This window comes from Osmerus mordax, chromosome 1 (assembly GCF_038355195.1).
Source record: "Osmerus mordax isolate fOsmMor3 chromosome 1, fOsmMor3.pri, whole genome shotgun sequence".
In the NCBI taxonomy this organism is placed as follows: Eukaryota; Metazoa; Chordata; class Actinopteri; order Osmeriformes; family Osmeridae; genus Osmerus; species Osmerus mordax.
The window spans coordinates 7,956,642-7,972,504 of NC_090050.1; the positions used below are offsets into that span (position 1 = coordinate 7,956,642).

The 15,863-nt window shown below is 41.1% G+C and overlaps 2 protein-coding genes across 3 annotated transcripts; both read left to right on the forward strand.

Moving 5' to 3' along the window:
* Positions 1-6,405: 6,405 nt before the first annotated feature.
* On the forward strand, positions 6,406-8,015 carry gnrh2 (gonadotropin-releasing hormone 2). Of its 2 annotated transcripts, none has more exons than XM_067232459.1 (4): positions 6,406-6,533; positions 6,970-7,115; positions 7,425-7,508; positions 7,763-8,015. In XM_067232459.1, exons 2-4 carry the CDS (start codon positions 6,978-6,980, stop codon positions 7,799-7,801), a joined length of 261 nt encoding a protein of 86 aa, XP_067088560.1. In that variant the 5' UTR covers positions 6,406-6,533; positions 6,970-6,977; the 3' UTR covers positions 7,802-8,015. The 2 variants fall into 2 exon arrangements, with proteins under 2 accessions (XP_067088560.1, XP_067088551.1); XM_067232450.1 differs by having other exon boundaries at positions 6,421-6,559.
* A 305-nt stretch (positions 8,016-8,320) lies between these two features.
* Positions 8,321-15,851, forward strand: zmat1 (zinc finger matrin-type 1). Its single transcript, XM_067245833.1, has 7 exons — positions 8,321-8,462; positions 9,720-9,826; positions 10,138-10,221; positions 10,324-10,471; positions 11,099-11,380; positions 12,973-13,063; positions 13,207-15,851. The coding sequence occupies exons 1-7, from the start codon at positions 8,321-8,323 to the stop codon at positions 14,222-14,224; spliced, it is 1,872 nt and encodes a 623-aa protein (XP_067101934.1). The 3' UTR covers positions 14,225-15,851.
* Positions 15,852-15,863: the final 12 nt, after the last annotated feature.

Sequence of the window (15,863 nt, forward strand, 5' to 3'; positions counted from 1 at the left end):
CTTAGTTGTCTTTACTTTTGACCCCTGAGGAATGACACTGTGCCAACATCTAACCCCTGTTGATTCCAGGCTTCATGGTGGCAGAAAACAAAAAAAAAGTGCCTCACGGTTTGTTTTTTTGGGAAAGAAGGAAGATTGTCAATCATTGGTAGCCTAATAGTCCTAGAGGTTCCATTCCCATTCATGCCAATGCAGGGTTCACTTTCAAATCAAAGTCCATTCCATAGATGGTTGTGTTCATCTTTCCTCCACTCCATCTCATTCCATTTCATTAGAAAGCCCTTGATTTATGTAGTCAAGTGTCATGTGACTCCTGTATTTTATCCACTGTTGGACCATACAGCCCTCTTTTATATAATGACAAATGAACCCTTAAAATCATTTCACCATTGCGTCATTGACCTATCATTACAAAGGGAAGCCTGGTGTGTCTGAGCCCTTGTTCCATGCTCCCACTGGTTGCCATTCAATTTAACCCAAGCTAAAGCCCCTAAGAGCATTTTGAATGTGTTGGGAGAGAAAGCTGTTTTGTGGTGGGGTTTCATAAAATTCAAGCTTATATGACGGTAAGCATATGTTTCCAGTTGAAAAGACAGTTCACCTCTAACCTGTTCCTCTTCCCTTTCTGTCCCACATTTTCTCCTCACTTTCCCCTGGAGATCTGTCATTGCCCAACTCTCATTTGTACATAATGTAAGGTTATTTATATTTCATTCCTGTCTGCTGTCTTGCTTTTTATTTTATTATCTCATTGTCTTTATTTTATTTTAAGAACATGTATATTGAAACTGTACTGGGACCATTTTGAAATGTACTAGATGTGTTTCCCTCTCTTTGGTCATTTTAAATTTGGTATTGTCTTAAGAAATTCCTATTTGACTTAACATCTGTTTATGTTCTCGTTTTGTTATTCAAAATTTGAATATATGTATATATATAATTATATATATATGTTAAAATTATATATAATTATATAATGCCAAATGGCCTTTCTAAGCAAGATACAGTTCAAACTTAATAAAGTGCTTGAGATTTTATAATTGTGTGTGTGTGTATATAGTTGGGGTAGCATTTACACGTGTAGTTTTCCTACATAATACGAATAGCAATATTGCAATATGCACATCAGGTTGCACACCATCTTAAGTCACCACAATGTACCACACGCAATACTAATTAAGGCTATTCTAAATTATGACTAATGGTAGTTTGTCTCATTACAGTTGAGCTCAGACGGGTCATGCACTCTTATTGGCTGTTTGTATGGACTGGTGTCAATCAGTGTTTGAACCCTACCCTCATTCAAATATTCATGATGCTTTTAAACTCAATTAGAAAGTTGGAATTTTTGCGTAGAAATTGAGATTCAAAGTAACATGCATGTCCTCCTTTGCAACCTACAGTATTAATGTAGGCCTGTTTATTGTAATATCATTTGTAACTTAAAAACCTTCAAACCATGAGCCAGTGGTTGATTTGGTTGAAATGTATCATATCTAACTTAAATCTAATATTGCTGAAATATCTTGTTTGTCAATGCAGTTAAATCTTAAATCTAAAACTGAAAAATACCCAAATATAAAATAAAACAAATTATATTCCTGCATTTGAAACATTTGGTGTATTGAACAGTAATAGTAACAAAAGCTAAATATATCTTTTAATCAGAAGATTGTGTGTGGTTTCCTGCATATGTGGGCTAATTTCATTCATTTCAGTGGTGGTTATCAAATAAGATTTGGCCAAGAGGGAAGCTTCTCTACAACGTTCCTTATTTCACCGCACAATCGCACTGCGCTCCAGGAAGAGCTATCTGGGCGTCTCTGGTGATTCATGCCCTCTCCATCATGGTAAACGTTCGCTTCCTCCAATCCCTTCACGCCAGCTGGAGGGTCACAGGGTCAGTCCTGGGAGATCAACTATGTCAACAAAAATCCGACACAACGTCAAACACTATCTGAAAAGGGCCTCAACCTGCATTTTAAACCTGAAATTTAACTTGTCTCAAAGTCATATCCTATTTGCAAGAGTGAAGTCTGACACGTATTGAGAGTAATGTTGGCATAGTGGGGGTCTATATGTCACACGTGGCTCTGAGGAAGACCCTAGTTGCAAAAAGGGAGTCCGCACGTGAGGTGCCATGGAATAGTCTACCTAAGAAGTAGAAATAAAAATCACAAGACGTAATGTGATCATTTGTGAATCAGTAGTGTAGTAGGGAGTGAATGTGTGATAGATCTACATCTGTATAGCCTATAGGAGGTATTGGTAGGTGCAGAAATAATAAAGCCACAAAACAACATTGCTATTTAAGTGCCGCTTCTGACCCATGCTGGCCTGCATAAAATCCTCCATCCGCAACATTTCACCAAAATATATATATTTTTTTAAATAAATGGTCGGTTTAGTTAGGCTACGATGCATCCCGGCAGGGTAGCTGAAGTTGAGGGAAATTTGACAAGTGTGACCCTTTGTAGTTGATGGATGGGTCAATCATTGAAGATGCTACTCACTTCTTGGACTGTCTCTTCTCCACAATTTTCGAATTCGCCTTGCCTGCAGTTTCTCGCTGCACATCCACAGTGTTTCCACATTACACAGACCATTACAATTTGGGGGAAAGGGTCTTGAACCAAAGAACTTCTGTTCCGCATTGAAAACCGCATACCTGATATACTCTAAATAGGGATTCCCCTAATGGTTGAATCTAAACCTCTGAAGTTTGCAGATGACACCACGCTCATTGGGCTCATCTCTGACGGGGATGAGTCTGACTATAGGTGGGAATTTGGTGACCTGGGGCCTCATGTATAAAGGATTGCGCAGCTTTCATACCAGAAGATGGCGTACGGCCAAAACTCGAAAAGTACCTACGCACAGAAATATTTGCATGTATAAAACCGGTCGTATGCCAGGTCCTGCGCACCTTTCCTTTATGAATCACAATCAACGTGAGATTGACCGCATGTGAACGAGCCACTGACCCCGCCTTGCGTCCTCCCATAAATGAATATGTAGATGGACTATAAATGCGCTCCTGAGGTCATTTCTTTGTCTGAATTACCGTATTTCTTCGAATAAACGCCGCTCTCGAATATACGCCGCACCAAAAATGAACGTTATTTAATAAACGCCGCAGCGTTTATTCGAAGACATACAGTGACTGTGAGATCGAGGTTCTGACAACAGAGGTGGAGGCAAGAAAATGTGTCCGGTTTGTCGGCCTGTCATCAGGTATTGGCGACAAAAGAAAGTCGGGGGAGTGGAAAACTGTCACTATTTGCGCCCTTTCTTGTTTTTAACCTGTAGCACTTTGAGATTTAGCTAAATGTAAAGTGCATTACAAATAAAATCATTATTATTATTATGGGGCCATAAATGATGTGGGTTCAGAGAACTGGACCATGGCAGAAATTAAGAAGAAATGGTCCGATGTAAAACTTTAAATGAAGAAACGAGTGGTGGCGCATCGTAACAGCAAGGTAGCTATAGGGTTAGCGTGACATGCATTTCCTGAGTGATTTTGTCGTTCGTTTGACACCCTCAAGTTTAACATGTTATTAAGTGGTGGCGGATTAAACAGAAGGCTATATAGCATTTCCCGTTTTGGGTTTTGGATTTTTGATGTGATCATCCACATTAATGATCAAACTTTTATTTTTATGTTTTTTGAATAGTCAACGTCATAAACGTAGTAGTGGAAACTTTATTTTGTAATGTTTGGTGAGTTTCGGCACTTTTCAGTTAGAATTCGCCACGTTACAGAGCCAGACAAGACTTTGCGAACGGTCCGCACATTCTCACGTCTGCTCAAAACTTTCCGTGACGGCCCGCACATTCTCACGTCAAGTAAATCTTTATATATCACAAAGTGTGCGTGAAAACCAACGTACGCAAGCTTTTTGTGTGTACGCAACGTTTATACATGAGGCCCCTGGGGTCTCATTTATGAAGCTTGCGTACGCACAAAACGGGGCTGAAAATGTGCGTAAGCCACTTTCCACTCAAAGGTTGTGATTTATAAAAAACAAACTTGACGGGAGAATGTGCGGTCCTCCACGCAAACTCTGACCCTCCCGTAGGCCTACGCACATTTTGGAAACAGTTGGAATTGGCGACGCAGATGACCGTACTCAAGTCAGACTGCAGAAAGTAAATGTGGGAAGAACGATTACTGTAATATTTATATATTTTGTTTTCCTCACACACGTTTTTTTCACTCGATTTCATCATTATCATGAAGATTTAATCCAGCAGTATTATTTTAGCTTGTACTGAGTGATAATTGTTCCATAAACACCTTGTACAATCAACTGAATTTTGATTATAAATTTGAGTGGTTGATTGTCTCACCATCATATTGTCCACTACCGGAGTGCAGGAGGGGGAAATGCCAGACTGTATGGAATGCACATAACATCACATATCCTACCTTTAAATAACTGCAGAATACAGTGTATAACTAAATATATTTATTTAATACTGTGCATATATCATCATATGTCAATAACTGGAAATACAGTCGTTAAGCTCCCGCGCAATCGCTACACTCCACGTCATCGTTATCAGTCCAGACTTTAATAGATTACTGTTCATAACAAAACGCTTTTGTTTTCAAATTGTATCTTGACTCGCGGTATCACTGGCACAGTTGACGCCACTCGCACAGTTTTTTTTAATTGGTGATCAACCGGCCACCAAATTTTCGGAGTTTTCGTGCTCCACCAATAGGCTAACAGTGTCTGAGAAGTTGTCATGCGCTATGATTCACCGTAAAGAACAATTGCATGCCAGGGTCATGATGAGATACTAGATTAGCATTCATGAGGTGCTTTGCATTGACTATTTATGGTTAAAAATGGGCGTGTTCAGGGCGGGGTACAATGCTGATTCACGTATGCACATTTGTGGGTAATCTGTGATTTATAAAGGGAACATTGCGTACAGGTGTGCGTATGCACAGTTTTATAAATCTGAATTTTTGTGTGCGTATGCCATTTTAGGCTTTTGGGCGTACGTACACTTTTAGTAAGAATCCTACGCACAGTTTTATAAATGAGACCCCTGGTGTAGCCAGAACAACTTAGAGCTCAATGCTCTTAAGACAGTGGAGATGGTTGTGGACTTCAGGAAGAATACAGCCCCACTCACCCCCATCACCCTGTGCGACTCCCCAGTCAACACTGTGGAGTCCTTCCGCTTCCTGGGCACCATCCTCTCCCAGGACCTCAAGTGGGAACTGAACATCAGCTCCCTCAACAAAAAGCACAACATAGGATGTACTTCCTACGGCAGCTGAAGAAATTCAACCTGCCAAAGACAATGATGGTGCACTTCTACACAGCCATCATTGAGTCCATCCTCACCTATTCCATCACCATCTGGTACGCTGCTGCCACTGCCAAGGACAAGAGCAGACTGCAGCGTATCATCCGCGCTGCTGAGAAGGTGATCGGCTGCAATCTACCTACCCTCGAGGACCTGCACACCTCGAAGACCCTGAGGCATGAAAGGAAGATTGTGGCCGACCCCTCCCACCCTGATCAGTCCCTGTTCCAGCTACTCCCCTCTGGCAGAAGGCTGCGGTCCATCAGGACCAAAACCTCACGCCATAAGAACAGTTTCTTTCCATCTGCTACTGGCCTCTTCAACAAGGCCAAGGACTCCCATTGACATTCATTCACTTATTTAACTATTATAAGTCCATCTAATGGCAATTTCAGTATGCATAGCCACCTTATCTAAGTATCTGATTGCACTGATGTTGACCACTCAAGCTGCTCATTTTTATTTTTATATATATTTTATATTTAAATTGTTGTATTCTTAGATTGCTTAGTTCTTAGAAATAGTTAAACTTTTGTACTTTTACTTAATTTAAGATTCGTATATGTTTAGTGTTTTGCACCTCCCTGCCACAGTAAATTCTGTGTTTGTATAACATACATGGCGAATAAACCGAATTCTGATTCTAAAGAGATCTGGCCCTATTCTAAAGCACAGTCTAAAATGTTACTCAATCTGAATCTTGTTATAGGCCTTAAAATTACCAAGTTGGCATGTGTAAACATCCCCCTTCCGGACTGTTGCTGTGTAATTAAACATCACAAGATGAAAGTACATCAGGACATGCACGGTTTTATTTGTTGATTTACCGCAAGGGTGATTGGTAGAGAAGGGCAGGGGGTGGGGTGACAAGTCGATCCCAAGGGTTCAAGACTGTTTGAACATGATAATTGGAATTGAGCGGGCTTTACGCAAACCCATCGTCCCCCAAGACTATCATCTGACCACTGGGAGTGAAAGGACCACAGGGGTCAATGATGGGCAGGGCGAGTGTGTGGGTTGGAGGGAACATTTAAATTCGGGGCATAAATTGAGGAGGCTGAAGAGAGCTCCATTCTCTCTGCACTCAACATTTTCACTGGGATCTCTGGTCTGCCACAAGGTTCCAACAGGTGAAGAAACAGAAGCAAAGTCGGCTCATAAGAAGATCTACGGACAACTATAGCGACAGACTGTGTAGCACGAAGGTATAAACTAACGTAGGACCTAAAAAGTAAGGATGCCAAAAGTGGCTTTTGGAACACTGTTACTTTTTGTATTATTATTTATAGAAAAAAAACACGAGTTCATAACCTGTATATTGTGTTTGGTTTATTATTTGATTAGGCTATTATTCTACCATGCCCCAGATTAGTGGTTAGATTAGGACTTTGGTGAAAATCTTACAACAGCAAGACTAATTTGAAATACTAAAACAATTTTCTTTGTTAGGAAAAGTTGGTTTTTGAGAATCAGGCTTTTACCCTTTAAATTATGAACACACTAACACTGAAACTTGTAAGATATCTTGATCCAACCATTTTGTTTCTCATTCCCATTGCCAATCTTTCCCCTCCGTCCCCCATTGTCTGTGCTTTGATGGTGCATTTGTTCATTTTTCTCTCTTTTTCCTTCCTCCTCCAGCTTTAGTGATGGTGTGTGTGGCTAGACTGGTGTTACTGTTGGGCTTGTTGCTGTGTCTGAGAGCCCAGTTGTCCTCTTCCCAGCACTGGTCTCATGGCTGGTACCCTGGGGGCAAGAGGGAGCTGAACTCATTCAGCACTTCAGAGGTGGGTAACCGTAAAGGGACAATGGCATTAAGTATGAAATGGCTGTATGTGTGTGTGCGTACAAGATAACTTTTGTAATTAACAGTTACAGACACCTGTCTTTAAATTGCTTTATTGCATTTGTATTTTTCTTATATGAATTAACCTATAAAAAACACAACCTAATTAGCCTAATGAGCAAATAAAAGTATACTGCCACAGATTCTGCTGTAATTAATTGATGTTGCTAAACTGGTACAAAATCAGTGCCATAAACCTTAAATCACTTCTTAAACCTTTTATCTTCTCCACCTCGTCTTTTCCTGTCAGATTTCTGAGGAGATAAAACTATGTGAGGCAGGAGAGTGCACTTACCTGAGACCTCAGCAAAGAAACATCCTGAAGAACATTCTTGTGAGTGAATGGTGTGGAAAAGCCGTAATCATAATTCAACTTGGATGGCACATGTCACTGAATTTCCTACTAATGTATTTTAATTTTACTTTTTAAAAGGAATATAGAATACACATTTTGTAGGCCAACTGCATCTATGATGATAAACAAATCTCAAGTGCGTTCAATTCAAACTAAATGAGATGTGTTCAACACAAATTGCTTCTGTTATCTTAGCGGTCATGCTAAAACAGTTTTTATAACCCTCTTCATAGGTGGATGCCCTGGCCAGAGAATTCCAGAAGAGAAAGTAACATCAGACATCGTGGTAACCCTATAACCTGGCTCTAGTTAAGATTACCGTGAAACGAATGGCTGATGGCTTTACCAGTGGTTTTGTCCTTTCTGTAAGCCCACTGTTCTGTTTTTTTCTTGATTTGTTATGGTGGCATATTTCGTTAAATTAAAATTAAACAATTGTGGTAACAATTTCTGCTTCTTATATTGACTCTGAATCACAGATGTCATTTCCTGTAATAAAGCATCTATTTTGTTATACATTTTCCCCCGCTGTGTTATTTTTAGATTTTGGTGCCTATAATTTGTGCAGCAAATCAAGATTAAATTGCAGTTTAATGGAAGTTTTTCACACGCTGGTTTCACATATTTGTGCAACGTGTTCTGAACCCCGCTGCCTAGGTTTGAAGTGGTTTTCATTCTGGCAGCAGAGGTGCGGTCCAACAAAACAGTTAAAGATAACTATGATGAAGCAGCAAATGTATATTTATCTTGCGCACAGGAAATACGCATGTTCGTAGGCTACTCTAACAAAGATGGAGGAGCGAAGTATCTGTCCTCTGCCGATGGCAAAGGCAGATACTGAAAATTACATTAATAGTATTCCTAAAATATCTTCAGTTTCAGATGCTGACACAGTAATAAACACTTATAATATCAATAGTTCCCAGCTCAAAGGTGAGTTTGGTTAGAGTGTAAAAATGAACGTGCCTGGTTGAGCTATCAACGTTAGCTAACTTCCGACTCCCTACAGTAGTACAAAGCTTAGCTCGTGTGTGCTACCTGCGAGTACTACTAACGTTACGTCGAACAGGCAAGCTGGTTAGCAAACAAAAAATCTAGCTAGCATTAACTAACAGATAATGCGCGTGTTTAACGCATGTTTGAAGCTTTAATAATCAGCTACAAATCTGCCCAGGTGTTGTAAGAGTAGTTGTATTCGAGCACAGTAGTGGCTATAGCTACATGGTTTATCTGCAGTGCTAGACGAGCTAGCACTAGCCACCCGACCAGCAACCAGTAAACGTTACTGTAGCGTTAGCTAGCAAAAATAGCATACTCACGGCCCCCACCAACTTTGGCCAAATAATTTTTTAATTGCTTGATATATAACCTTTTTCTATCCATCCCATAGTAAGACCTTAGTAGTAGTAATGTGGGCTAGGCTCTAGTACCCTTCTAAAACGTAATTGGATGTATCTATTTGGAAATGGAAATGAATTACAATCATAGATATATTTATTCTGTCTGACCTAGCTAAAGGTTAATGCACATCTTCAAATTGTCCTCGATAACAATTCAACCTTCATTGTAGATGTGCATTTTGACCTGGACTTCACTTCTGACAGTCCATTTTGGGTAGCCTATTGTGTGCGACTAACAAATATATTGGTATAGTATTGTGGGATAATGCCTGGATGAAAAATGCCCAGGTACATATGAAATCCTTGTTCACAGCAATGATTACATGCCTGTCATATTAATATGTTCAATATATAGACTAAACCATATATTGGGTTATTGTAAATACATTGATGTGTTATATTAAACATAGAACACCTCCATTTCCAAATCACATATTCCAGGGCAAATACAGATATTTGATGGACATTTAAACATAGTTAACCTTAAAACAATCTTAAATTATTTAAATTAAATTGACATGCTGACTTTAAATGACTATACATGAAGAAAAGCTGAAACAGGTAACTATTTTTTTGTTTTACCACACATTATTGTATAATGTCACATCAGAATGGTCTCATCAAACTGTACTTTCAAAACCCAGAAAAAGAAAATCCAAATCAAGTCTGCAGAGTAAAAAGAACCTACACTGGGGATGTATTATTTGCAATGATTAATTGTGCCCATAAAGGAATCCCCTACTGTACCTGCATGTAAGAAGATTTTGTTTTTGGTTATCTGTCACTTAAGGAGACCTCGGGGAAGACCAGACACTGAAGGGACTGCTGACTGACGATCACTGCCATGTGTGTGATGCCGTACTGCTGTTTGAGTCTCAGAGGGTCTCGCACTACGAGGTGTGCTGTTGCCTCCATGTTTGAAACTGAATTTCATGCTAAAAGTGAAGCTGTGTCTATGTCAGTATTGAAGGTGCACTGTATAAGGAAAATGTGCAATCTATCCATCTCTGATGTGGTGATGCCTCTTTTGCAAATCAACATGGGTTTGTATCATTCAACTGGGGAATCATTGGTCAAAGTTTGTCACTTAAAATATGAGAATATTCATCTAATTGTCTACATTCATATACATTTATGGACGTCTCAAATATTAACGCGCAAGTCAAGGGAAAGCATGATATTTTGTTGACCTCCCTTCATCACGACAGGGAAAGAAGCACGCTCAGAAGCTGAGACTTTACCTGCAAGTAAAGAAAGATGAGAAGCGGAATAAAGACTCCAACGGTTCTCAGGTAAGTCTCTCTCTTGTTTTACATTGACATCCCCACTACAAATACATTATTTGTATTCAATTCTTCGTTGAGGTAATGAGGTAAATATTTTGTATCAAGCAGAGGTGCATTACGATGGACAAGAAGCGCTTCTGTGAGCTGTGCAACATGGTCTTCAGCTCGCCTGTGGTAGCACGCTCACACTACAGAGGGAAGGTCCATGCCAAGAACCTGCGCAAACAGGGCCTTAACCCCACCGCCAATCCATCAGGCAAGGATTTTTCAATGCATTCAATAATTGTAATTAGTTCTCCTAAATCTAGGTTTCATCAACAAATCACGATTACAATAATAAAACATGTACAATTACCAAAGTCAGGAAAAACACATTTATTTATTATAAGATCACAGAGCCATGAAAATGATTTTAATCATGAGATAATTTACAGTCAGAGCATAAAAGCAGAAATCTGTCATATGTAATTGTTGAGACTTGAGGAAACTGTACAGTAGGTATGTATATTTAAAATGCTTCATAACAAAGAAAGGTGAGCAATATATTGTAGGGTCAGGCTACTTTTGCTGCAAAGTGCAGTGAAGTACCATGACAGTCACCTTAGCAGCAACCAAGTGTACCGTCAAATAGCTTGTAGTAACGTCATATAGCGCTACTGGTATCCCCTGGCAGAGACGGAATGTAGCCTGAACTTTCTTTTATATGAATCACAGCCACCACTGCTACTGCTGTCAGTTTTTTTAATACATTTAAGTGGTATTGGCAAGTTTTCTGTCTTACATCTAACAAAAAAAGAGAACAATTCTGATAAAAGATGCTCACTATAAAATATATCACCAGATTCCAACCATTTATTCGTTTGTTTTCCATGCATATTGATAGGCGCCTCAAATCAGAATGTAGCCCAGACCAGCCTACCCCTTCCCACTCAAGCTCCTAGCACGGCGGGCCCCCAAATGTCTGAGGAGGGGAACGAGGACTCAGACCCGGACCCCTACACCCCTGCAGATGTGGACCTCAGTGACCCCAACAAACACTGTCGCCTATGCGCCGCCTCCTTCAACAACCCCCACATGGCATTGCAGCACTACAATGGGCGCAAGCACCAGAGGAACCACTCTCGCCAGCAGTTGCTCCAAGACCTGGGAAATGACCGCGTGCAGGGTAACCCCACACTACACCTGGGGCCTGAGTGCTGTTTCAGCGTTTCAGGATGTAGTCAGGCTAAGAGACTTGGGATGATTTATTTGATTGTGTGACCCCTGCCTTTGTCGCCATACACTGCCATGGGGGGAATAGTGTCTGCTAGGGATGAGTATAGGTAAGTGGTTAGAGCATTTTACTGCGTTTCAAGAGGTTGTAGATTCAAAATCAGAATCAGAATTCGGTTTATTCGCCATGTATGTTATACAAACACGGAATTTACTGTGGCAGGGAGGTGCAAAACACTAAACATATACAGATCTTAAATTAAGTAAAAGTACAAAAGTTTAACTATTTCTAAGAACTAAACAATCTAAGAATACAACAATTTAAATATAAAATAAAATATATATAAAAATAAGAATAATGAGCAGCGTGAATGGTCAACATAGTGCAATCGGATACTGAGATAAAGTGGCTTATGCATACTGAAATTTCCATTAGATGGACTTATAATAGTTAAATAAGTGAATGAATGTCAATGGGAGTCCTTGGCCTTGTTGAAGAGGCCAGTAGCAGATGGAAAGAAACTGTTCTTATGGCGTGAGGTTTTGGTCCTGATGGACCGCAGCCTTCTGCCAGAGGGGAGTAGCTGGAACAGGGAGTGACCAGGGTGGGAGGGGTCGGCCACAATCTTCCTCGCACGCCTCAGGGTCCTCGAGGTGTGCAGGTCCTCGAGGGTAGGCAGATTGCAGCCGATCACCTTCTCAGCAGTGCGGATGATACGCTGCAGTCTGCTCTTGTCCTTGGCAGTGGCAGCAGCGTACCAGACGGTGATGGAAGAGGTGAGGATGGACTCAATGATGGCTGTGTAGAAGTGCACCATCATTGTCTTTGGTCCTCTGTTGTGCTTTTTTGGTGAAGGAGCTAATGTTCAGTTCCCACTTGAGGTCCTGGGAGAGGATGGTGCCCAGGAAGCGGAAGGACTCCACAGTGTTGACTGGGGAGTCGCACAGGGTGATGGGGAGAGTGGGGCTGTATTATTCCTGAAGTCCACAACCATCTCCACTGTCTTAAGAGCATTGAGCTCCAAGTTGTTCTGGCTACACCAGGTCACCAGGTTGTCAGCTTCCCAACTATAGTCAGACTCATCCCCGTCAGAGATGAGCCCAATGAGGGTGGTGTCGTCCGCAAACTTCAGAAGTTTGACAGACGGATGACTGGAGGTGCAGCTGTTGGTGTACAGGGAGAAGAGCAGAGGGGAAAGGACGCAGCCCTGAGGAGATCCGGTGCTGATGGACCGGGAGTCAGAGACTTTGTGTTCCCAGCTTAACGCACTGCTTCCTGTCAGACAGGAAGTCTGTGATCCACCTGCAGGTGGAGTCGGGCACGTTCAATGACCCCTTGTGCATTGCTTTGGATATAGTGTCTGCTAAATTAACAAAATATTGTTGTTATAATATATTTTTGTAGGGCTTAGAAAGGTCAGTAGGTCAAAGTGATTGTCGTAGATGGGCTAGAAGTTTTTTGTGTTTTTTGGCCTGTGCATTTATATTTGTGTGTATGTCTCCTTTTACTTTTTTCTCTCTCTCTTTCTGTACTGTATCTTCCAGAAAACTGCTTGACATGTCTGATATGCAGCATCGAGCTCAACTCTGTGGAAATGTACCAGGCTCACATGCAAGGAAATAAACATCAGATCAGGTAGGGCCATCAGAACACTGAGAAATAAAGTTGATTCGAGTTCTAAAAAAATATATAGAAGGATTACGTATTGAAATCTGCCCCATGCTACATTTTTTCTTCATAAGATACACTCCAGGCTGTTTCTGTTCCTGCCCCAACAGAGAGAAGAAGGTTCTCGACCTGTGCAAGTCTCAAAAGAAGGCGTACAGCTCGTTTACCGATGAGTTAGCTGACTATGTCCAGGTCCAAAAGGCTCGTGGGCTCGCTCCCAAGACCAATGTGGGCTCCACCAGGGGAAAGGGACAAACCAAAGGAGAGGAGCAGGAGGAGGAGGAAGACGGGAGAGGAAGAGGGAACAGCACCCAGAGCAAAAGCCCAGAACCCAGTGCCAAAACCCCATACCTTCCTCTCTCTTTACATCCTTTATGTCCCCCACACCCCACTGCTTTTTATCCCCCCACAGGCTGGCGTCCGCATTATCAGGTTGCGCCTACTGACCGGAACAGCCACGGTTGGGGCCCCACCTTCCCTCACCTCCCCCCTCAGCCCCTGGTCCCAGGATTGACTTCGTTGAGATTGCATGGCCATCCATCAGCCCGGAAGAGGGCCAGGGAGCATTCAAGCTCCTCCTCTTCTTACACGAGCTCGTCCCCCTCTTCGTATACCAGTAGCAGTAGTGACAGCAGCACCAGCTACAGCGACAGTAGCGAGCACGGGGAAAGAAGGAGGGGGAGGGGGAAGAGCAGGAAGGAGAGAAGATGGAGGGTGAGAGACGAGGAGGAGGAGAGGAGGAGGAGAAAGCGGGGGATGCAGATAAGAGACGACTCCGAAGGAAGGAAAGGGAGAGGGAATGAAGCGGAGGAGGAGAGGGGAAGGAAGAGTAGAAAAAGACAGAGCAAGAGTTCCAGACATGGAGAGGGACAGTCAGTAAAAAGAAGACGTGAGGACAGCGGAGAGGGAGATGGGGGAGGGAATGTCAAAAAGCAAGAGATTGTGGAAGAGAATGTCGGATCTGCAGAACAGACCTTGTTCCACATGCAGTCAGAGACGAAGGAGAGTTCGGAAGAGAAGGAACAGAATAAACCCAAGCATAGGAAAGACAAAAGGAAAATGAAGGAGAAAGTGGACACCAGGACAGAGGAGGAAAAGCTATGGGACGAGTCTATCCTAGGCTTGTAAAGCAAAGCAGCTTTACTGTTCCCTTCACATTAAGACTTGTGTAACATTGTTTTGACATGAGGACGTTGTTAGTGAGTGACCAGACTAGCTGCAGTATATATAGAGACATACTGTACACTCTCAACACAAAGCCTGATCAGTGTATGCTAGAAGGCCAGCCACATGCTTTGTCAAAATGTTAAAGAAATTGATGTTATGAAACACGCATGGTTCACCTTTGTCTATGATGGCTGAGAACTTTTGACTTCAGTAAGGTCATGTTTGTTTAGTTTTCAGTTAATATTAAGCCAATGTGAGATTTTTTGTCCCAAAAACAGCCTCTGTATTGTACCTTTACATTATTGTGTATTCTGATGAATGGATACTGTTTTGACAGACCTCACAAAATACAAATACACCATCACAATACAAATCTTTTTGTGAGAGAGAGATTCAATAAGCGGTATTCACACATGCATAGATTCAATGTTCTGTTGGCCTGATTTCCACAATGTAGTACATTATTTTCCATACATTTTATTTGACCTGTTTTGATCAGGTACACAACAGCAGCCTCGGAAACAAAGGGCCCTTATTTATTTCGTTTTCAGCTAACAAGACCTGGGTCTTACTTTCAAATACTTATTCTACTTTCAGTGTACCCGTTACAATGAAACCAGTCCAATTCTGTAAATGTACACTGCAGACAATACAAGGCCTTTAAGTACTCTATTATTGTGAGTGATAGAGACGGGTAGAGACATTGATAATACTTTCTGACAATCTGTCACCATGAAGCAATATTTACCTGAGAAATAATACGTGTGTACAGATATGTCTCTTTTGTGTTTGTTCAAAATGTCGATATATGGTTTGCTATCTTGCTATCCAACCCTTGCACACTTATTATTCAACAGTTCAATGGACCGGGGAGTGAAAGAGGTGGTTTACCTAAAATAGTAAACTGATAATAATATTATATCCCATTTCCCTGATAACAATATCCATGGCGACCACTAGATAGTGCTGTTGAGCCATAGTAAACCTTTCTGTTTCTGAAATTATTTTGTGCTCTAGAATGTAATACTGTGGCTCATTTGTCATCCAAACTCCCACACACGCAATATCTACAACTAACAGACAAGATACAAAAGCAGACAAGACACTACATTTAGAATGGCCAAATAAGATGAGTTGTAGGAACCTTGAAATGTTAACTTTTACAAACTGTAGACATAAAAAACCTGCTACTTTACAATGAGAATGTCATTGTAAAGTAGCAGGTTTTTATGATAATCTTAAGACTGCCCCAAAACATTTTATTTAATAATCTTTAGTGAATGGCTAAATAAAAATGAACTGTGCATGTTTTTGTGTGAATACTACCACATGTCTACATGTCTGTTGAATTTCCACAGCAAATAATGACAGTATTTTTTGACACTCACATCGTACAATTTAGAACAGTTTGTTAGGAAAGTGCCATCCGAACAAATTCAGATCCCGACATTTGTGTGCCGGTATCCGAATTTTCTCATTAGAGATTCTTCATAGTCCTAGAAACCACCCCAAATGTCAATAAATGTATGTGTATGTGTTGGAGAAAGATTGTCTCAAGCTTGAATTTACAGTAGGTCTATGATTGGAGTACTACTAAAAT